At 35.0% G+C, this 23,218-nt stretch overlaps 2 protein-coding genes across 2 annotated transcripts; one reads left to right on the top strand and one right to left on the bottom strand.

Annotated features, from left to right (window-relative positions):
• Positions 1-4,402: 4,402 nt before the first annotated feature.
• Positions 4,403-7,479, top strand: LOC143565984 (glucose-6-phosphate/phosphate translocator 1, chloroplastic-like). Its single transcript, XM_077052793.1, has 5 exons — positions 4,403-4,897; positions 5,165-5,390; positions 5,468-5,690; positions 6,172-6,385; positions 7,373-7,479. The coding sequence occupies exons 1-5, from the start codon at positions 4,403-4,405 to the stop codon at positions 7,382-7,384; spliced, it is 1,170 nt and encodes a 389-aa protein (XP_076908908.1). The 3' UTR covers positions 7,385-7,479.
• A 252-nt stretch (positions 7,480-7,731) lies between these two features.
• LOC143565982 (tryptophan synthase beta chain 1) lies at positions 7,732-11,288 on the bottom strand. The gene is made up of 5 exons (XM_077052792.1): positions 10,974-11,288; positions 9,671-10,027; positions 8,604-9,046; positions 8,429-8,523; positions 7,732-7,967 (listed from the first exon to the last, which is right to left on the bottom strand). The coding sequence occupies exons 1-5, from the start codon at positions 11,286-11,288 to the stop codon at positions 7,792-7,794; spliced, it is 1,386 nt and encodes a 461-aa protein (XP_076908907.1). The 3' UTR covers positions 7,732-7,791.
• Between the last annotated feature and the right edge of the window lie 11,930 nt (positions 11,289-23,218).

The raw sequence follows: 23,218 nt of genomic DNA, 5'->3' as shown, positions 1-23,218 counted from the left end.
GGGTAACCATGTGCTTAGTAACGGACTCCATAGTTACACGATGGATGGGGGGGACAGTGATGTCCGTGGCCCGATGGTTGTGGTAATCCATGGTAGGCAGTGTTGCTCCTGGACCCAATTATCACAACCCATATTGTGTATGCATAATTGTAAATATATGTTTTATAAATCGTGTCTCATGAGCTCACCAGCAATAGCTGATTTGTTTTAAGACAAGGGAAAACGAATTAGGTATGGTATTTTAGTTATATGATGTTTACTTGGACCTTAATTCACTCTAACATGCTTAAAATAAACGATTTTATACCTTAAACGAACTAGAAAACGAACTAAGGCTTAAACGATCTGTGCAGGTACACCGTCGCGCTGCGCGGCCACCTAGGGTGGTCCCGTCGCGCAGCGCCCCGGGCCACAATGGGGAAAGTTTCATTTTTTGCATTTTTAGTCCCTGTAGTTTGATATTTGGTCAATTATTGAACTTTTTATGTTTTAAATAAGGATTTAGACATTATATAAAGTATGAGGGGGTATAAATTGAACATTAGAAACTTAAAATATATTATTTTTGTTTAATAATGAAAATTTAAATTATTCCCGGTCGGTTTAAACGTAAACGAAAAATCCAAGATTTTACATCCGGTGACCGAACCCGAACCCGAAACCAAAAGTTTCTTAAATATGGAACCGATGAGTAACCGAAATGTAGAGGGTCACGTCCGGTTTCGGTCTTTCTTCGTGTCGGTTGTTGGGTTTTTTCGGTCTACCCGAAATCTGCACCCCCCTAGTGTTAGGGATTCTTTATCTCGGGTGTTTTTGTTGGTCGTATTCGTGCCACAATTCACGTGGGCTTCCCTCTAGGCGGCCACTATTTGTAAGTACCCATCTAATGTACTTTATATTTATAGGCATATAACGTCGTGGTGATATCGTTGAAAACAATGGAAGTGGCAGTACGTTGATAGTGCTAGCGGTAATGGTAGAAACAAACAATGATCGCAGATGGTGCTGTATTTAATCCATTTTTTCAAAGGGGGGGGGGGGGGGCGATAAAACAATGTAAAAGACACATATGTCCTAATCGAAAGTTAGGTAATCAAAAGACACGTACTAATATATCTGATTGATTCTTGAGCACCTAATAAATCAATATAATTGTGGTGCGTACATCTTTTGTCAACCGTAACGGCGACTCGAAATGGATTCGGTCGGTATCACCTACATTCGTTACGGTCCCAAGTTTCTGCCAATTCTTTGTGACAACGCCCTTCACCTGCCATAATGTATTGTTAATTGTGTATTAGTTTGTATTTTGTTTTAAATTTTATGCTTGAATATGTTGAACCTTGCAAAGAACTGATGACCGAATATCAAACAACAGATGGTTCAAACATCAGTTGTTCTCCATTATGAAGTTATGGCAAACTATTGCTTAAAACAACTGACCATGCAAACTACTGATACAAAAGAACTGAAGACATAACAACTAATCATACTATTGAAGATCCTAACAACTGATGGATCAAACATCAGTTGTTTCAAGCAAAGATCAATAGTTGACATATGTTTTCATTTAGTCAGTTGTTTGTAATCATTCATCAGTAGTTTATAACCATTTTTGTTAGATGTCGTTTTTACCTTTTAGCTCATCAGTAGTCTCTTCTTCTTTGACACTTTTTCACGTCGTAATACTCACCTGATTCATGTACTTTCGTACTAGAAAAATCAGTGTGAATGGTGAGATAAGGTTGGGGGGGGGGGGGGGCAATAGATTGTAATCTTTCGATTATAGTTAATGCATAATTGTTCTTCCATATGAAACATTGTATTTAGCTTTATGATTTCCACTGCTTAAGTTGTTCATTTCATAGAATAATTGAATTATAGTTCAGACACGACAATTAAAGTAATACTAATATATTCAAAGTATTAGATCAGTTGTTTACTGTTCAATTGGTTTTGAATTGTGTTTAAGTAAGCTTAGATTGAAGATCTAGAATCCTAACATAATATCAATTTACCTGTAACACGGTCTCCCTAGACGTGTCAAGATTCAACATCCTAAACTTCTTTCACCAGTGGCTCTGGTATAAATAGTGAAATGCAAACATCTTTTGGTGTCTTGAGGATGTAGCTTATTATTTTCTCTTTTAAGCCGTTTGGTGCATCAATCCATATAATTTATTTGATACCTTAAACGAAGCAGCTGCCAATCACCTTGAAAGAAAACGAACAGGTCCGGTAATCAACTATAACAACCTACTAATGTCATCAAATATTAATTCATTATTTGTAGATCTGGGCATTTTTTTTATTATGCAAACATTCAACTGAGTAAAGTAGATGGTCGACATTGCATTTCACAAAGGCTACTTCAAGTGGCATTTACTAATCTACTGCAACTTGCACATCTTAAATAATATTTATAATTTGATTTTTATACATACCAAACATTCCTTTTATAATACGAAATGGACATATGCATAGTAAAACACTATAGTTAGATGAGACCAGTTACACGTGTTATAAAGTATGAGTGTCAAAACAGAAATTATGTACATAAAAAATTGTTCACATCTATGCTTTTAATATGTTTCAAACAAAATGATTTGACATTTTGATTGCATACAATCTTTAGCTTCTAACCATTTAAATTATTCAAAGCTATTTAAAAATGATGAGACAGAATATGCTTCACATATATACACATAAGATCAGTCATGCAATAAGTTGGTTATGTTATCACAGTAATATGCGACTACTAACATCTAACGTTCATATATCACCACAAAACACAGCTACCTATTTTTTAATATAAAAGCAATATTAATTCATTATTATTACTTTCACACCCTCTGGTTCCATTTTGCCTTTTCATTATGACAACATATACAACTTTATTGATGTATAAGCCATAATCCTAACTAATTTATGTAGGGAATGTTTAACAACCAAACAATTAAACTTTTATGAACAATAACCGTTAGTATTTAGATGCTTGGGCGCTTGGCAGTTGTTAAGTGAAACTTGAATAAAATAGAACCATCTTCAAACCATAATCCGAAATATGAAATTCATCCTCTGGTTCCAATAGAACCTATACTAAAACGAATAATCAGGTAGGTACCATCATAGTGTGTTCATTAGGTCAATCAAAATTGAGCAAATCACCATAAAATTGAAGATAATTCACATTTAGAGAAACCTTAAATGCATTACCAGCAGAAGAAAGAAAGCAGATAATTGCTTAATCAGCAGCCGAGCCAAAAAAATTATAATCCATCAGGAACCGAAACAAATTGAAGAAACAAAATTAGTTGAATTAAAATCCTAAATACACAAACAAAGTATGGAAATCAAATAACGATTATTGACCGACAAACACGCAAGAGTCAATGAGCAGAAGTAGGATTACCCTTTTAATTTAGCCTTAGCATCTCAAATTAACCTACTATATAGTTAACCAGATACTTAAAAATGGATCATATTCTCATCTCACCTAGAGGTGCACACAGAAACCAGTTAACCGGCTTTTAACCGAAAGTCTAACCGGTTAGTAACCGGTCCAATCCTAACCAGTTATTAACCGATCCTAACCGCCGTTACTAACCGGTTAACAGAATGGGTTTTTTTATTATTTTATTAAAAACCGCTTTTTAACCGGTTAATACCCAACCGGTTAACCGATTTTTATTTTTTATTAATTTTTTAAAACCGGTTAGTACCCGACCCGATTAACCGGTCAAACCGGTTATTTCCCGTAAAAAAAACCGGTTAACCGATTTGTGCACCTCTAATCTCACCCAATAATATCTTAGAACAACATATTAAATGAGCATATTCACCAATGACCAATCCAAAAGCCCAAACAGTCAAAAGACATCACTAACCGATGTACACACCAACCCATTTGCATGTGCTTCACGTCTCAACTTAAAATCAGTAAACCATCATTTGATACATGTGAATATAGACCCATAAATTATCAAATAAAAACAACTTTACGTGACTGATTACTAAAATAATATCCACGTGGCATATACTGATAGGATATAATAAAATATTACAAATGCATTAAACTTGCAGGAATCAGCAACCCTTTGAAGACCACCCTTTTCTTCCACCACCCTCAGTATTAAATTAAAGCATAAAGTATAATACTATAATTCACATATTTTTTTTTTTATTATTATTATTCGATCAAAAGTCATCACAGATCTTTATAAAAACTACACTCTACACATGAATTGTTGGTGGGCTCTGACTCCTAATTTATATCTCCCCACCCAACATTGTACCAAACCCCATCAAGATCAAAACTTTGTTAATTTAATTCTCATTTTTTCACTCAAAATCAATACTTGATCAATTATCTCACAAGGGTTTACTCAAAAATCCATTCAAGATGTGTTCTTTAAAGCAATCTTATTATTCTTCACTTGGGTCTGGTACCAATAATATTAATAATATTCGAAATCCCATGTTTCAAATTCCAATTTCATCATCAATTTCCCTGCCAAAAATCCCAAATTTGTCAGCAATTTCAGTGTCAAAACCTTTGCATATTTCATCAATTGAGAGTCTTGGATCATTGAATATAAGATCAAGAAGCAAATCCTTGATCAAGGCTTATGATGCTGATCAATCTGAAGGTCAAGGGGTTGTTGAGAAAGCTGAAGCAGCTAGGAAAGTGAAAATTGGGTTTTATTTTGCAACATGGTGGTTTTTGAATGTGATTTTTAATATTTATAATAAAAAGGTTTTGAATGCTTTTCCATTTCCTTGGTTGACATCAACTTTGTCTCTTGCTGCTGGATCTCTTATTATGTTGATCTCTTGGGCTACTAAAGTTGTTGAAGCACCTAATACTGATCTTGACTTTTGGAAGTCTTTGTTCCCTGTAAGCAACTTAGGGTTTGGTTTGTTATATTGGTGGTTATTTTTCTGGATCTTGTGTTATTATGTGTTTTTGTTCATGGGTTTTGGTTGAATATTCATTTTTTAATCTGGGTTTTGGTTAAAAATTCATTTTTTTTATCTTGGTATTGTTTAAAGATTAATATTTGATCTTGGTTTTGCTTAAAAATTAATATTTGATCTGGGTTTTGTTTAAAGATTCATTTTTTATCTGGTGTGATTAAAAATCTTGAATTTTGATGTCTTTTAGGTTGCATTGGCTCATACAATTGGTCATGTGGCAGCAACTGTGAGTATGTCAAAGGTGGCTGTTTCTTTTACTCACATCATCAAAAGTGGTGAGCCTGCATTTAGTGTGCTGGTTTCAAGGTTCCTTTTGGGGGAAACATTTCCTTTGCCGGTTTACTTGTCGCTTGTTCCGATCATTGGTGGTTGCGGTCTTGCGGCCCTTACTGAACTCAACTTCAACATGACTGGTAATTGATCAATCAATCACAAATTCATTGTAGTTTTAACTAATTTTGATCTAATTTTTTTATGTTGAAATTTGTAGGCTTCATGGGAGCAATGATTTCTAATTTGGCATTTGTGTTTAGAAACATATTTTCAAAAAGAGGGATGAAGGGAAAGAGTGTTAGTGGGATGAATTATTATGCTTGTTTATCATTGCTGTCTCTCTTGATTCTTACTCCATTTGCAATTGCTGTGGAGGGTCCTCAGTTATGGGCAGTTGGGTGGCAGAAAGCAATTACTGAAATTGGACCCCATTTCATTTGGTAATTCACATGAAATCCACCTAATCTTTTTGTCCATTTCAATTTGTTTGCTCACTCCTTTTTTGCAACTTGATAGATACGCACGCTTTACGGTGCGTATCTATTACTTGACCTTGACCTGTGATGATAACACAACGTATGCTTTAACTGTGATACATAAGACGGTTATGTAATATTTGTTTGTTATGCATCAATTACTTTATCTTTAACATGAGTGTATACATGTGTATTGATTTATTTGTGTTACACAAGGCTGTTATGTAATATATGTTATGTATCTATTACTTTATATTTTAGCTATGACACATAAGACGGTTATGGTTATGTAATATATGTTTGTTAATATTTATTACTCTATCAATGATATGATAGTACAATGTATACATGTACGCATTGATTTATTTGCGATACATAAGATGATTATGTAATGTTTGTTAATTATTATAATTGGGTGAAATAATAATTTGTGGTTGAATAATAGGTGGGTGGCAGCACAAAGTATCTTCTACCACCTGTACAACCAAGTTTCCTACATGTCACTTGACGAAATCTCACCTTTGACATTTAGCATTGGGAACACAATGAAACGGATATCTGTCATAGTGTCATCTATCATCATCTTCAGAACACCGGTCCAACCGGTCAACGCTCTTGGAGCTGCAATCGCTGTCCTTGGAACTTTCTTGTATTCTCAGGTAATTTTTCTGGCTTACATTTGTGCTGACCACATCAGAATTGCAACCATTTGTCCATTAGTCAGAACACAGATTGGCTTATGTTATTTCGGACCACACATGCAGCAAATTTTGTGTTTTGACTTTTGATGGTGATGTTTGTGAGTAAAACCAAAATGAGTTTTTGTAGTTTTTAGCCTTGTTATTAATGTATACGGATGGCCGTTAAATACACAAACAAACAAAAGTATCCGCCTCATAGCAGAGCCATTGGTAGGAACCGTTTTAAATAGAAAATTGTAAAAAAACTGCATAAACACTTGTGCATATTGCTTTAAATGCTATACACAAGCAGTTATTTATCGCATAAATACTTCCCAAGTGTTATTATTGTTTTAACAGTTCTCTACTTAAAATTAATTTGTACTGAACACTCGGTCATGCATAGTAATATTATGACTTCAAAATCAGTCAATTGGGTTTTTAAAAGATTGGGTTTTGCAATTCAAAAGGAGGTAGCGGTGCAGCTTGTTGTCCGTTTACCTTCTATTTTGAGCCTTTGACATAATCACTACTTTTTATTTTTAATATATTAAATATATAGAACCAATTTAAGTATAAAGCTACATAAACACTTATACATTTTGCTGTAGGAATTTTAACCATGATACACTAGGATACTATGTAGCCGTTTATTGTCACTGATTTAACTCCCATTATACTCTACTTAAAATGTTATGCACTGCACACACCCTTATATATACATGTACATTATTTCACGAACAGTAACATACTTTAGTCCGGTTCCACCTGAGGCAACATTTCTTTCATCTATAACTTTCTAAAAATTCACATTTACCGTAATGTTGCAAGTTAACTGTTTTGTAAACATGATGTTACTACGAGACTATGATCAAAGTTTGTTACCTTTTTATGTAAAAGGCGTCATCATGTTATTGTCACCTGTTACGTGATATAACTAACAGCCTAACTTCTTGTTCTTTTCAGGCAAAGCAATAAATTTGGATCAAGAAGAGGCTTTCTTGTTTGTACCATAAAAGACGCAAAAGCTTATCATTTTGTAGATAGTAAAGATGATAATAATGTAATGACAATTAGCAGCTGCTTGTCAACAAAGACAGCAGCGTCTTTGTTCTTTGAATAGAGGAAGTCCCATCTTTACAGAACACAACTTTGTTATATTTGTCTATATTCTTAAGCATTCCGTTTGTATTTTTTATCGTTTAGTCGTGTAATCATCAATGAAAGCAAATGCATGCAATTGTAAGATGCAGAACTCGGTAAAAACAGCAAATTCTGATTTCAAATTGAGAAATGTTTACGAAATCTTTATTCTCTGATACAACAAAATAAAAACAACTGCAAACGTTTTCTGGTATATCCAGCTGTCTTGAAGATCAACTACATCAAACCTGCAAATGCTTTATGGCGGTATGAACGTCTTTGTCTCCCCTCCCACTGCAGTTAAGAACAACTTTGGCTCCATTGGGTAATGTGGGGCACAGTTTCTCCAAATAAGCAAGTGCATGTGATGTTTCCAAAGCTGGGATTATGCCCTCAAGTCTAGATAGTCTCTTAAAGGCTACATTTTATATATGTTGACACAATAAAAAAATAAACAATTTGCTAAAGAGGGATGAAGAGACCAAACAAAATAGTAAAAAATGTAACCAAGATCCAAAACAAGCTGCAAAGTTGATTATTTTGAATGACAAAATGACATGTTTCTCCTTTGCCAATTGCAACTCTACAAAATACTATATATGATTGCCAAAAATATTTAGAAATTCAACATCCCAATGCCATCATTTGCGTTAGCAATATACTATACTAGAAGTGACAATTTCAACCTATTTACCTTAAAGTAAGTAAATAATTATATTTTAGCTTCGTCCGGGTCAAGCAGATGAAATTTGAAAATCTATTTTGGCATTCAAATCATATGATTTTACTAAAAAAACAAGACCATTCAAAAATACATTTTCTGTAACCTATTTACTGCATTAATCATTTATAAACTTTATATAGTTAGGCTTCACATACCTTCCAATGCTTCTTCATCAGTAATGCTATGATATTCAGCCCGACCTATATCTTTCAAAAAGCTATGCTCGGGTCCAACTCCCGGGTAATCCAAGCTACAAAAGTACAAAACCCAAATTAAAAGTTTAACCACTAAAAACGCTAAAAATATACATTAAACCGACTTAGTATTTACCCTGCACTAATAGAATGAGGCTCGATAATCTGGCCATCATCATCCTGCAACAAATAACTCATAGCACCATGCAACACACCAACTTCACCTTTAGTCAAAGTGGCTGCATGTTTCCCACTATCGAGCCCAAAACCCGCAGCCTCAACACCAATCATTCTAACCTCTTTATCCTCAACAAACTCATGAAACAAGCCCATGGCGTTCGACCCGCCACCAACACATGCGACCAACACATCGGGCTTTCCACCCCACTTTTCCAAAGCTTGCTTTCTTGTTTCTTTTCCGATTACAGCATGGAACTCGCGTACCATCATCGGGTACGGATGTGGGCCCGCCACAGAGCCCAGTATGTAATGAGTTGTTTCAACATTTGTCACCCAGTCCCTAATGGCTTCGGATGTGGCATCCTTCAATGTTGCTGTTCCAGAATGAACCGCTCTAACCTGCGTTACTTATTTTTAAAAATTTAACACACGAGCAAAAAAGAACTTGTGTTTTCGGCCCGTCTCGGTTGGCCCGTTAGAACCCAACCTAAAATAAAAATCGTATGATATAATCATAGAAAAAAACAGAAATAACTAAACTCAAGCAAAAACCAATGGTTTGGCCGCCTTTATCTTTTTGTAAAACCAAAACGAATATGTGGATTTTCATTTTCAAATTCGAAATTTAAGTAACTTATACGAATTTAATAAATAGTGTAACTCTAATATTTAGCTCAAATGTATCATAAATCAATAAATTACTAAATAACAAAAATATTTAGACCCAACTTCATTTTTTTTGGGGCCAAATTTTTCTCTCGGCCTAAAAATTTCAAGTCTAAATGGCAAAACCAAAAGGCAAAATCGCAACTTAAACGGTTTTCCGTAACTCAAAAGACCGAAATTTCATTTTCTTTTTTGGTTCGGTTTAAGTCCCAAACCGACCCGACATACCATCATCTATCTTTATAATTAATCCTCTTAACACAACTACTGACAGAATACTCGAAATCTGATTACTTTAAACCTAAAAATGTAAAAAAGACATAAAAAGCATAAGCATAACCATAATCAAAATCAAACCTCTGCACCAAGTAGTCTCATTCTGAACACATTAAGCGCTTGTCTTTCCATATCTTGAGCACCCATATAAATAATACATTTCAACCCAAACCGCGCACAAACAGTCGCAGTCGCCACTCCATGCTGGCCCGCCCCAGTTTCCGCAATAATTCGTTCTTTTCCCAACTTCTTAGCCAGTAAAGCTTGAGCCACTGCATTGTTGATCTTATGTGCACCGGTATGGTTCAAATCCTCCCTCTTAAGATAGATTTCTGGCCCTTCACCATTGGGCCGCTTGTAGTGTTCTGTAAGTCTTTCAGCAAAATAAAGAGGGCTTTCTCTTCCAACATAGTCCCTTAATATGCCATCTAACTTTTTCTGCAATTGCAACCAGTTTCAGTTAGGGGTGTTCATGAGACCGAGAAAAACAATTAACCAAACCAAACCAAACTAAACAGACAGTTTGCAAACAGTTTCAGTTGTGTGTAATTAACCAAAATAAACAAACTGAACCAAACATAATTTTCATTTTCTATTTTGAATTTGATGTAATTCATAATAATTTTGTACACAGTAACTCAATATTTTAGCCCAAATGTAAATGTATACTAATCAACTAATTATTAACTAACAAAAAAATTTAAGACAATACTCATCATTATTTTTTCAGCCCAAAGCTTTCAAGCACAATTGCAAAACCGAACCCGAACCCAAACCTCCAAACCAAAAAACTGAAAACGAACGTTTATGTTATATTGAAAACATCCAAACGATTACAATGAAGTGGCAGGTAAACGTGTGCCGCAAACCCCTTTTGGATAGCAAACACAAACCTACTAAAAACAAAGTTTTGGTTCTTAGGGGCCGATAAATTAATATGCACGACCCGCCAAACCCTGTTTTTGGTTTTTGGTTTGCTTTGAGTCCAAAACCGAACCAAACCACGCACACCACTAGTTTCAGCCCCAAAAGTACCAAACTTGCCCTAATTTAGCTGAAATTTTCACTTTATTAAATAACCAAATTGCATACAAATTTGATTAGATTAATCAGACTCTAGTTCAAGAATAATGCAATTACTTCAATTAATAAAAAGATGATTAATTTAACCAAAAACCAAACCGAAACCAAATGGTCTTTGATTCGCTTTGAGCCCAAAACCGAACCCAAAAGTACCAAACTTGCCCTAATTTAGCTAACAATCTCACTTCATTCTACCCAAATTGCAGACAAAATTAATCAAATTAACCAGATTCTAATCCAATACTAATGCAATCACTTCAATTAAACAAAAAAGTTAATCAATTTAACGAAAACAAATAACCTGAAACTCATAGTCGGTGGCTAGGGCTCTAAACGCAGTTTCAAGTTCCGAGAGAGCATACATTAGCGTTTCAGGAACATATTTTCCCCCAAATTTACCAAACCGGCCCAGCGGATCAGGCCGTAGAGCCGCCGTATCTTCAACCGCCGCCGCCGATGAGTTGGTGGATTGCTGGGTCATGACGCAAGAAATTGAAATGGGTTTTGGGCGAAAGGTTGAAGCTTTATTGAATCTGATGACGGGTGAAGATGAGGGTTTGGTTATGGCGGTGGCTGTGTAAGCTGTTAAATTGGAGGATGAGGAAGAGAATGCCATGGGGGTTTTACTGTGTTTGATTTTGGGATGAATGTTGAAGAAGATATATATAGGATTGTTATAGGAGGTGTCACTGATTTTGGTGTGGTGTGAAACCTCGAATTTTTATTTACTTTTTTCTTTAATTGAAAGATAAGATCAAATTATTATTAAAAGGTAATAAAGTGTGGTCAATAAGCTAGATAAGAGATAACTTAATGTATTATGTGATTCGTAGCCCTGTAAATGAACTGAACGTTCGAAAACCATTCATGAACCGTTCGGTGAAAAGTTCGTTTATGTTCGTTTATTTAATAAACGAACAAACATAAACAAAAAATTGTGTTCGTATAATTAAACGAATGAACATGAACACATGTTCTTTTCGTTCATTTATGTTCATGAACGTTTGTTTATTTTTGTTTATGTATTAATAGAACATGATTAAATATTATATAGATAGGTAATTTGATTAAAGATTTTTATATTTGTTAATTTGTGTTCATTTAAGTGTTTTCATTTAAGTTCATTTATGTTTGTTTATCTTTGTTCATTTATGTTCGTTTAGATTTTAAACAAACGAACACAAATGTCTCTTTTCAAATAAACGAACATGCACAAAAATATTTGTTCGATTAAGTGTTCATGTTCTTTTAAAGTTAAATGAACGAACACAGGCATGCCTTTGTTCGTGTTCATTCGATTCGTTTACGGGCTTTTATTATTCACATTGATGAATACATTGGTCTCAATCTATAGGCTCTGCTGATTTTATTTGTGTTCGTGAACCGTTCGTGAACACATTAATTTCGTTAATGAACGAACACGAACATAAAATCTCGTTCGGTAAGTGTTCGTGAACCATTCGTGAACACATTATTTTCTTAACGAACGAACATGAACAAGGCCTTGTTCGTATTCATTCGGTTCGTTTACAGCCCTAGTGATTCGGGTTTAATTCTTGTTTTGAGCATTTAGTTTCAGAGATATCTTGGTGATGATAGGAGACTAGGAAAATAGGTGGCTTTCATTAATCAGATTTCTTGAACTGAATAGATTTTGTCTTATCGTACTGACGTGCCTTTGTGCAAGTGTTCGCGGGCGCTGACCTTAGGTGAGGGTTTTCCCTTGATCGAAAAGTGAGTGCATCCAATGTTGTAAATTTAGCCAGTAGCCTATTTGAAGGATACGTTGGGCGTTCTAAAAAAAGGTAATAAAGTGTCGATAATTGGAGAGAAAATAAATATTTGGGATGAAGGCCACAGGTTTCATGTTTGAATTCGATTATAATCGGGTTTTTTCGTAGTGGGTCTTTAGGTGGCGGGTTTCTCCGGAACAAAGGATGATAGGCTTGGACTACACTGTGTTGTTTGCGATCACGAACATATGGGATCGTTGACTTATCCGGATAGTCAAGCTTTACCTGTTGGACATTAAATAAAAAAAGGTAATAAAGTAATGCGAACTAATTCCATGTACATCCAATTTCTTTACCCAAATCAAGTTAAATAGGCAACTCATTTGATTTGTAACGTTTTGAACAAACGTTAGGAATTGATTTGACAATATCGATCATTAAAACTTTTAACAAAGAAAAAGAAAGCTAGAACCGACTTTAATCAAATTGATTCGATGGATTAGTATCGGTGAATGAATTTTTGTTTAGTATATTAAAGAAATATTAATTTGTCAATATAATTAACATTTTTAAAATTAAACGTGTTTACAAATAACATGATTTGACAAAGACTGTGAACTTACTATAGAATAACTTTACGACACTTGATTTTAGAAGGGTTTGGCTAATGAAGCTCTATTGACACACTATTGATGTCCTATGACGTTTTATGTGGATTGCATTTCGAGTAGTATGATAAAAGAAAAGTTGTCATGTAGGTTGTATGAGATGATGTTTGCCAAACCATACGTCTTGTATGATATGCTTGACTAACACATAGGCCCGAAATTTATTTATTTTTTTAAATTATATATATTTTAAAAAAAGTTATATGTATTCTTAACATTGAAACCCAATTACCTAACTAACTTTAGGCCTAATTTTTTTTTGCTTTCGGCCCAAAATATTTTCATGATTCTTATAGACGGCCCCAAACGGATGTAAATACTGACAATGTTTTATCATTATATGGTCATTTTTTATTTTATCATATGGCTTGTATGAAATGATCAAATCTGGTGTGCATATTTGATTAACAATTTATGATATGTGTGATGTGGCATGCATAGTGTGACACATTTTTGTGAGTGGTGCGTTCCTAGTTTTACCCTATTATAATTTAAGTTAGTTAAGTGACTGTTTTAATGTTCATAATAAATCTAAATTATAAATGCACTATCATTTCTAACAACTAACATTTCATCTTGATACGTATCCAGAAAGAAATTTTGTGCACCTCATAAAATGAATTGGCCTACCTTCTCCACAACCACAAACAAACTTTTGAAAATATCTTTGAAACAAACATAAATTATAAATAGCTAGAAATATTTTGGTTATAGCACACAAAGTTGTTGAATAGTGCAACCATATCTTATTCATTCTAAGAGATATATGGTAGGCCGTCGGCTACAACTTTCGCTCGTGACATAGAAAGATCACGGCTGGTACGGACCATAATTCTTTTAGTTAATTTAAAGTTTTATTGCAATTGGGGTGCTATTATCTTAAGCCGATGGCCGTCTTAATTTTCTTCTCACAATGATCTTGCTCCTTCAAAGTTGAATCACTTCGTGAGTAATTTTTTCCACTATTTACATGACTTCAAACACATTTTATATTTATATTTTTTGAGTATTTGTTATGGTTTTAATTTTTTTTTCAGCCGAATAATATTAAACCAAAAACATGAACCTTTTAACCAGTAGTTAGGAACTCAAAAAACTTACAAGCATAAAGAAACAAGTAAACAGGGGATGTTGATAGCTTATCTACGTTCATAAAACTATTTATACATAACATAAAATTCTAAATTCTATTCTATCTATTTCATAAAACTATTTATACATAAAATTCTACGTTCATAAAACTAATTATACATAACATAAAGAGACGAGAAAGGGGGATCCCAGGAAGTACTAACAAGAGTTAGTTTTTTGTATAATGATACAAGTATCCTTACTCACTCTTAGATTACATCGAATTTATTCATTGTTCGGGTTTTATCACAGGATTTCTTGCGACTTAAGAGACTCGTACGTATGCCATGTGAGTTAGTCCTATAATCACATACTAACATGAGTTTTACTTTAATTTTCTGAAATAGTGTAATGGTTTATAAAAATCACTGTCAATTTGTATTAAGGTGTCAACAGTTATTTAGTTCTTTTGTTTAGGTTATTTCCTCTCTTTAGTGCACATAATTAACTTTAATTAGATTTTCTTATTTTACTTGTGTTGATTAACTTACAAATATTCACACTAATTCATTACTTCAAATTATTTGTTATCAATCCTTTACTTCTCTTAAAACAATTCATCTTTATCCAAAAGCAATATATTTTTAGACTTATTTGTAGTTTTGGTATCCGTGATGAAATTCAAAACGCAGGATTCAATCTCGTGGTGGATTTTTCACAGAAATGACCCCTGTGATGGTCCTTATAACCGGAACCAGTCGTTAGTCTCAAAGTTAGTTTTTTTCTATGAAAAGGCAATTATACCTTTGCAATTTGCAACCATGTGGTTTTTAAATATTTTCAATTTGGAATCGTGCATCATGGGTTTCGAACCAGGTCAAGCCAAACCAAGTATAACACTCGTAACCAGCAGGATTAAAATGATTATCGATGAATGTTTGATTATGTTTATTGAAATACTAACAAAACCAACTTGATTCCTCTTCTACCTTCTACACCAACTTGAAATACTAGAAGGTTGGATCACGAACAAACAAACAAACATCGATAATCATTTTTTTTACACAAATGTCAAACTATATCATTAAACTCAAAAATAATTACAATAAAGTGGCAGGTAAGCGAGCAACAAGCTGCCCCCTTTAGTATACTATTTGCAACCCAAGTCTAAAAAAATTTCGTCAACATGAAGAAATCGATCTTCTCAATCACAATCAGTTCTAACCTCCTACCATCAAATAGGAATCATCAATTGTGGCAGATCACCCATGCCATTTACAGCCAACAAACAAACAAAACAAAACCAAAGCTTTAATATGAATGGTGTTCCAAATCAAACAAAACCTTCAGTGTTACCATCGACCATTCCGGCAAAAACAATATATGAAACACCTCGCTTGAAAAGACGGGGTTGCAGAAAGTGTCGATGAGAAGGGAGGGGAAAGAAAGTCACGTAATCAATGTGAAGAATCGACGTAGATATGCAAAATAAGTGGATCAGGTGAGGGGGTTATGTCTTAAAGATAGAATAATTTCCTCTCCATTCTCATTAAACAATTCGACTATAAATAATACATCAAATCCCTTATTTTAGGGATATATTTACAATTATTTGAATTCTAGATAACAAGCTAATTATAGGCAATATACAATTACTATTACACCCCGCAGTCGAAGCGGGAGGTTGTCGAATGCTAAGACTGGCTCGAAAGTCATCGAATAGAATCTTCGGGAGGCCTTTCGTGAAGATATCCGCAATTTGGTAGCATGTGGGCACATGAAGGACGCGAACGTTACCACGACGTACTTGTTCGCGAACGAAGTGTATGTCGAGTTCGATGTGCTTCGTTCTTTGGTGTTGAACTGGGTTGTCGGATAAATATATTGCACTGATGTTGTCACAGTAAACTAGTGTCGCTACCGATAGAGGACGATGAAGCTCAAGTAACAAGTTCTGAAGCCAGCATATCTCCGCCACCACGTTCGCGACACCCCTGTATTCAGCCTCTGCACTAGAGCGGGAAACCGTAGATTGTCGTTTTGACGACCAAGATAACAGGTTATCCCCCAAGTAAACACAATACCCAGAAGTGGAACATCTCGTGTCTGGGCAACCCGCCCAATCTGCATATGTGTGTAACATCCCGAAATTTCAAGATAATATTAATTATATTACTTAATAATAGAGGGAAAGTTTACTCGGGTTATCAGGAAATAAATAAAAGAGTAGGAGTTGGTATAGGTCGGGCTAGTGTCGGGTAATGGACGTTGGTTATGGATTTGGGTTAAATGAGAATGGGATTTCAGAGATATAAATACCCCAAAATCCCAAAATATCTTTCATTTACATCTATTTCTTCACACACTCAAAACACACACATTCTAATCGATCAAGATTCGAAGCCGAGACCCGAGATTTTGTTGATAGATCTGAGTTGGTAAGGTAAGAACAAATCCAACAAAGCTAATATTACTGAAAATGGTTAGGATTGGATGGGTTAACCGGACCCGAAACCCAAACTGCCCAAATCGGACCCCTAAAACGTCGATTTTAGGCCGATTTGATGGTTGGGATTTGTAGGCGCTGATCATACGATTCCGTGGGTACCAAAATCGAGTTATTTGGCTAAGAAACGAAGGATTTATGGGCAAACAGATCTGCAGCGCGATAACTTCGCCTGCGAGATTAAGTTCGCCTGATGAACTTCGCCTTCAAGCGTAACTTCGCCTTCAAGCGTAACTTCGCCTAAGGATAACTTCCAAGTTCGCCTAAGGATAACTTCGCCTGAAGCCAAGTTCGCCTAAGGATAACTTCGCCTGAAGCCAAGTTTGCCTAAGGATAACTTCGCCTGAAGCCAAGTTCGCCTAAGGTTTAACTTCGCCTGAAGCCAAGTTCGCCTAAGGATAACTTCGCCTGAAGCCAAGTTCGCCTAAGGATAACTTCGCCTGAAGCCAAGTTCGCCTAAGGTTTAACTTCGCCTGAAGCCAAGTTCGCCTAAGGATAACTTCGCCTGAAGCCAAGTTCGCCTAAGGTTTAACTTCGCCTGAAGCCAAGTTCGCCCGAGGTTTAACTTCGCCTGAAGTGAAGTTCGTTTAGAAAATAAATTAAAAACCTAATGGAAAATGTGTTAAGGCAGTTATCGAAAATAAAATTTTTCCAAGCTGACCTGGCAGCTCGACCCCAGCCAGGGGCTCTGCCCCTTGGACCCTGCTAGGGGCTGCCGCCCCTAGACCCCGCTGCCAGGGGCGCTGCCCCCGGACCCCCGTTCGTTGTGGGTAGTAATTAAGACTAGAAAGATGTTATAAGTAGCGATAGTTAAATTGATATGTATACTTGTTATACAGTCAGCCGTGCACAACTGAAGAAAGGGATTACGATCAACGGAGAACGTAACCGTGTTCAGGTGAGTTTCTAGCCCCATTTATGTGTTATGTTTTCGGGGCTGTGTGCATACTCGATATGTTTGTTAATACGCTTATCCTAAGAGATAAGTGTATGCCTTGTGTGAATAATATGAAAGTATGAATGATTGCTTGATGGAACGTGAACGATCTTCGGATATTGCACGTACTGTCAGGTTGTAACGCTATGTATAAGGTAAGTATGTTATGTATGTTTATGTGTATGAACGTGATAAAGATAATAAAAGAAAGAAATGATAATGTATGGTTGTATGGTTACGGAAAGGGTACCGAGCCCTAATAATACTCGAGGTATGATGTATGGTTGTATGGTAACGAAGAGGGAATCGAACCCTACTAATATTCGAGAACTAGGGAACCGAATCCTACTAATATTCGAGGAAAGAGGGTACCGAGCCCTAATAATACTCGAGGAAGGAGGGTACCGAGCCCTAATAATACTCGAGGAAGGAGGGTACCGAGCCCTAATAATACTCGAGGAAAGAGGGTACCGAGCCCTAATAATACTCGAGGAAAGAGGGTACCGAGCCCTAATAATACTCGAGGAAAGAGGGTACCGAGCCCTAATAATACTCAAGGAAAGAGGGTACCGAGCCCTAATAATACTCGAGGAAAGAGGGTACCGAGCCCTAATAATACTCGAGGAATGTAGGGCGTAATGCTCTTTATAACGTAAGATATGAAGGTAAGTTAATACAAAAGAAAGTAAGAAAGTATGAAAGTAAGAAAGTATGAATGAAAGGATATAATTTTATGTGTATGTCGTGTATGGTATATGTGACAGATACGATTGATTGCTTGACGGTACGTGAACGATCTTCGGATATTGCACGTATCGTCGAGGGAAGTGATTAGCTCCTTACATGGATATTAAATAATAACTTATAGATAGTGTTCATTATATGGATATATATAGAGTTCCTTATATGGAAAGTATAGGGTTCCTTCTATGGATAGTAAAGTGTTCCTTCTATGGAAAGTATACATAGTGTTCCTCCTATGGAAATTCTATATAGTATGGTAATGGTAAGGTTCTTTTAATAGATATTACGTGATGATCCTCCCATGGATATTTATACGAGGTTAAGGTAGAAATGTGTGTCTTCGGATACGTTAAGAAATATATGAGAATAAAATTGTATGTTGCCTGATTAACTAGAACTCACTCAGCGTAGCTGACTTTTAGTATGCACGCAGGTGAGCTGATTATAGAGTTAGCATGAGGAAGACACACGGCATGGATTGAACGGCTGGCATCTGAAGAAAGAAGTAAAGATGTTTTAAATATAAAGTTTTGTGTTATGGTATCAAAGAAAAGATTTAATGTTTTGTAACAAATGATTGATGTTTTATATTCCGCGAAAAGTTTTAATAAACTCTGATTTGAAGAACTGTGTTTATGAGTAAATCCGACGCTAAAGTAGGGTCACCGGGTTCGGGCCTTACAATGTGTATGCTCGTAGTGCAATGGTGCGCGTCGATCCAAGCGTGAGGCCGAAGTCCGAGGATCCCCGAAGATATCGAAGGATACGAAGAAGAGCATTCCAGTGTGACATCTAAGGTGAGTGCATATGAATACACACCTGTTGGACTGCGTAAGAAATATCAGGGCGAGTAAACGTGAGATACTGAAGAGCCCCGGCCAGGCTTCGGTAAAGGGTTTGGTCACCGAAATCTGTCCCGTCATGTTCACTTAACTTCGGTTTTGTGTCGACAAGGGTTGGGACCGACTTGCAGGTTGTCATGCTAGCTCGATCCAAGATTTCATTCACATAGCTTCGTTGAGACAAGAACATAGAGTCTCCTGTGCATTTTACCGAAATCCCCAAAAAGAAGCTTAGAGGACTAAGGTCTTTCATAGCAAATTCAGAACCGAGTTTGTTCACAATGAGACTCCTTAGAGTGTCCGTGGAGGTTGTGAGAATTAGTCATCCACGTAAATGAGGATATATGCAGTCTCGGATCCGTGGCTGTATACGAATAATGAATTATCGCATCGGCTCTGTGTGAAACCGAGTGTGATAACGAAATCTGTAAACCGTTGGTACCACACCCCCGATGCCTGTTTTAACCCATATAACGCCTTTTTAAGTTTACATATGTGATCCGGATAGTCTCGGTGGCGGAACCTCATTGGTTGATACATGAAAACTGTCTCATTGAGAGAGCCATGTAGAAACGCATTCGTCACATCGAGCTGATTAATTGACCAGGATTGTGAAAGAGCCAATGAGAGTACCGTGCGGATTGTTGCCGGTTTTACTACGGGACTAAATGTTTCACCACAGTCAACACCCAGTTGCTAGTTTCGACCGTCACAAACTAACCGCGCCTTATACCGTTCCAATGATCCGTCCGACCGAAATTCATGTTTAAATAACCACATACACCGAAATTTTCTCTCCATTCTCATTAAACAATTCGACTATAAATAATACATCAAATCCCTTATTTTAGGGATATATTTACAATTATTTGAATTCTAGATAACAAGCTAATTATAGGTAATATACAATTACTATTAATGTCCAATGGCTAGTTGTTCATCGGAGAAAAAGGAATGGTGGTGGTTCGCCAATGGCTGGTTGTTCGTCGGCATGGTGAACAAGACGGGGATGAACATAAATGGCTTTGGCTGTTTTATCACTAAAACGGTGGTGGTGACGGATGGTGATGGTAATTGTATGTAACGTCCAAACATTTCTTAATAACAATGGATTTATTATAATTAAACAAATTTATTATTTAAATTTAAATAATAAAGTTGTGGTTGTGGACATAAGAGAATAGGAAAATGGGCTTAATGAATTCATAAGAAATTATAAATGTTAGGTTGATGGGCTTAGGGGTCCATGGGTCTTTCACCTACACCTCAGGAAACACACACTCTCTCTTTCACTATTACTAAAAAAATTCAATGCTAGATTTGAAGCTCGTTTTTGTTCATTTGCATCTACACAAAGAAGAAATCATCAATCAAGGATCGGGTGACAATAATCAAATTCAACAAAGCATTTTGAGGCATGTTCTTCATGTATAAAGATTATGCAAATAACGTTAGATTAACTTGAGAATTCGCATATTAGTAGATCGGGTCAAGACATGTTATAAAATTACAAACTTGGCCCTAATGGAGACTTAGAAATGGATATAAAACTTACCTCGGAATGAGTATACATGTTATAAAGTTTTGATTGGATTTTAATAATCTCATTTTTTTGAAGTTGGCTGATAATAATTACAACTTAGAAAATAATTGTCACCAGCCACAACTTTCACACAAATAGTTTTCATTTAAGTTTTTTTTTTCAAATTTCAAACTGATATTTTAGGGCTTTTGATCAGAATGAGGATACGAGTCGATTTATGTAAAATTTATCTCAAAATGTTGCTCCAAACGGCTTGATTTTTATTAATTGGAAGTTTAAACACTCGAATTGAAGCACTGTTTCGTCATTTGGAGTACCGTTTCAAAGTAAGTTTTATATCAATCGACTTGTATACTCATTTTGATCAAATGCACTAAAACATTAATTTGAAATTGGAAAACTTAACGGATTTAAGTTTTTTTTAACGGATGCCCAATTAAAACAATTATATTTATATATATATATATATATATACAATTTGCAACTTTAGTGTGCATTATATGTTGTACAATATGCTATGAATATTGTGCTCTTATGTGTGTACTGTCTTTAATCGCGTCTTTCATTGATGCACAGCCTCAAGTGACCTTTTCGACACTCCCTTCCTTCCTTCTTCTCTAATCCAGTAATCCATGTCGACGGTTCTATGCAGACGATAGCCCTAACCTCCGGCTTCAAAGAAACGATTGATTATCTGCCATTGACCTAAGAGGATGGTTGCCGGGTATACTATTCCCATTTCAATTCAGGTCCAGTTCAATAGAATTATGATTCGAAGAATTCTTTCCCTAAATACCTATTGATGAAAATTAGGGTTCGTAGACTTATTCATCCTCTGCTGTTGAACCCTACACGACGGGTGGTCTGGTGCTGGGTATTAAAGAATCGTTTTTGGCCGATTACGGAGGTAAACTTGATTTACTCTGCAAAATTATTAGTTTAATTTTCCTTTTGTGTTTTATGTTTGTTTATGCTATTCATTTGTCTATTTGCAGTAAACGAATGTTGTGAATACTCTCAGGGCCCGTTCGTTTCACGGACTTTTTTTAAAGGATTTGGAATTGGAATGGAATGGAATGTTTGAGAATCCCTTTTATGTGTTTGGTTGGTTAATATGTATTGGAATTGGAATATTCTTCATTCTCGGTTTTTTTTTTTTTTTTTGAAGAACGAGGACAACGAAGGAAACGTTTTAGTTTTTTTACATTTTTCGTTTTTGATTTATATTTTGAGTTATGATTTTTTTATTAATTTTTTTGAATTTTTTTTGGAGGGGTTTTTATTTTCCATAACAATCCTTTCAAATAGGTGGGATTTAGTTTCCATTCCCATTATTTCATTTAATGAAACGAACATATCAATTTATGGGATTTAAAATCCCTTTCCTTATAATTCCTTTCAAATCTTTGAAACGAACAGAACCTTAGAGTCTTTACTCTGGAAGTTATGTATATAATTGGTCCCTTTGCTTAGTTATTGGTGACTGCAATACGATATCCGAGTTTTGAGTGCTAAAAATATGAAAAACAGAAACCTTTTTTTTATTCTAACAGTAGTAAGCTGTAATCCATTTGTTTTAGAATGGTTCTTTACTTCAAGAAAATATCACATGAAATAATGTTGTGATATCCATGTTTAAATATGTGTATATATATTACTAGTTTGAGGCCCGTGTATTACACGGGTATTTGATGAAAATTTTAAATTTTAGTCATTAAATGAAATAAAATCAACAAAATGATCATATATTGTTAATACAGTTACAATTTACAATAAAATTAAAGAAATTACATAACTAAGATTACACAAATATGTTACAAATAGGTAAACGACCCTTCCTTGTACACAACATTTGTGATTGTGTTGGTTGGCATACATTATTTATCACAAACCAAAATCTTTGGTCCATGTCTGCTTATAACTTTTGATAAGGTAACATATAAGCCTTCTTATAACTCTTCCGTGTGACAAGTAAGGTTTTCAAGTACATACCAACCCTAGATAAGTGATAATGTATCAATGAAACTAATAAAAAAGATATTCATACAAATAAAATATCATACATTTTAATCAATTAATATGATGTCATTTGAGATCAACTGTTCATGTTTATCCAAAAAACATGATTATCACAAAAAACATGATAATCATCCTTAGAATCTTTAGAATTTGAAATTGATTGATCAGGATAAATTTTATTAATATTCTGTGTTTGACAAATTTTTAATTGATTTTATATTTTACAATTAATAATTGTATAACCAAGCAACATATAAAATGAAAATTAAAATATAACAAAATAATTTGTTTCATTTCATATGAATATAATTGTTAGGAAAATGACAAAGGTACTAATCTTAAAGCCATGCTCAAATAACAGTGATTATTCTGACTTAGCAGAATATTAAAAGATTTAAAGTTGCATAAAGTGAAGGTAGTGATTTTTATTTATAATAGTTGAAAGTATTTGATTAGAATGTTTAAATTTTGAATACTAATCTC

This window comes from Bidens hawaiensis, unplaced genomic scaffold (genome assembly GCF_021521415.1).
Source record: "Bidens hawaiensis isolate Kalapana, Puna unplaced genomic scaffold, B.hawaiensis_p1.1 tig00022670_1, whole genome shotgun sequence".
NCBI classification, from domain to species: domain Eukaryota; kingdom Viridiplantae; phylum Streptophyta; class Magnoliopsida; order Asterales; family Asteraceae; genus Bidens; species Bidens hawaiensis.
The sequence above is the reverse complement of the archived record's forward strand: the minus strand, read 5'-3'. Positions and strand labels throughout refer to the sequence as shown.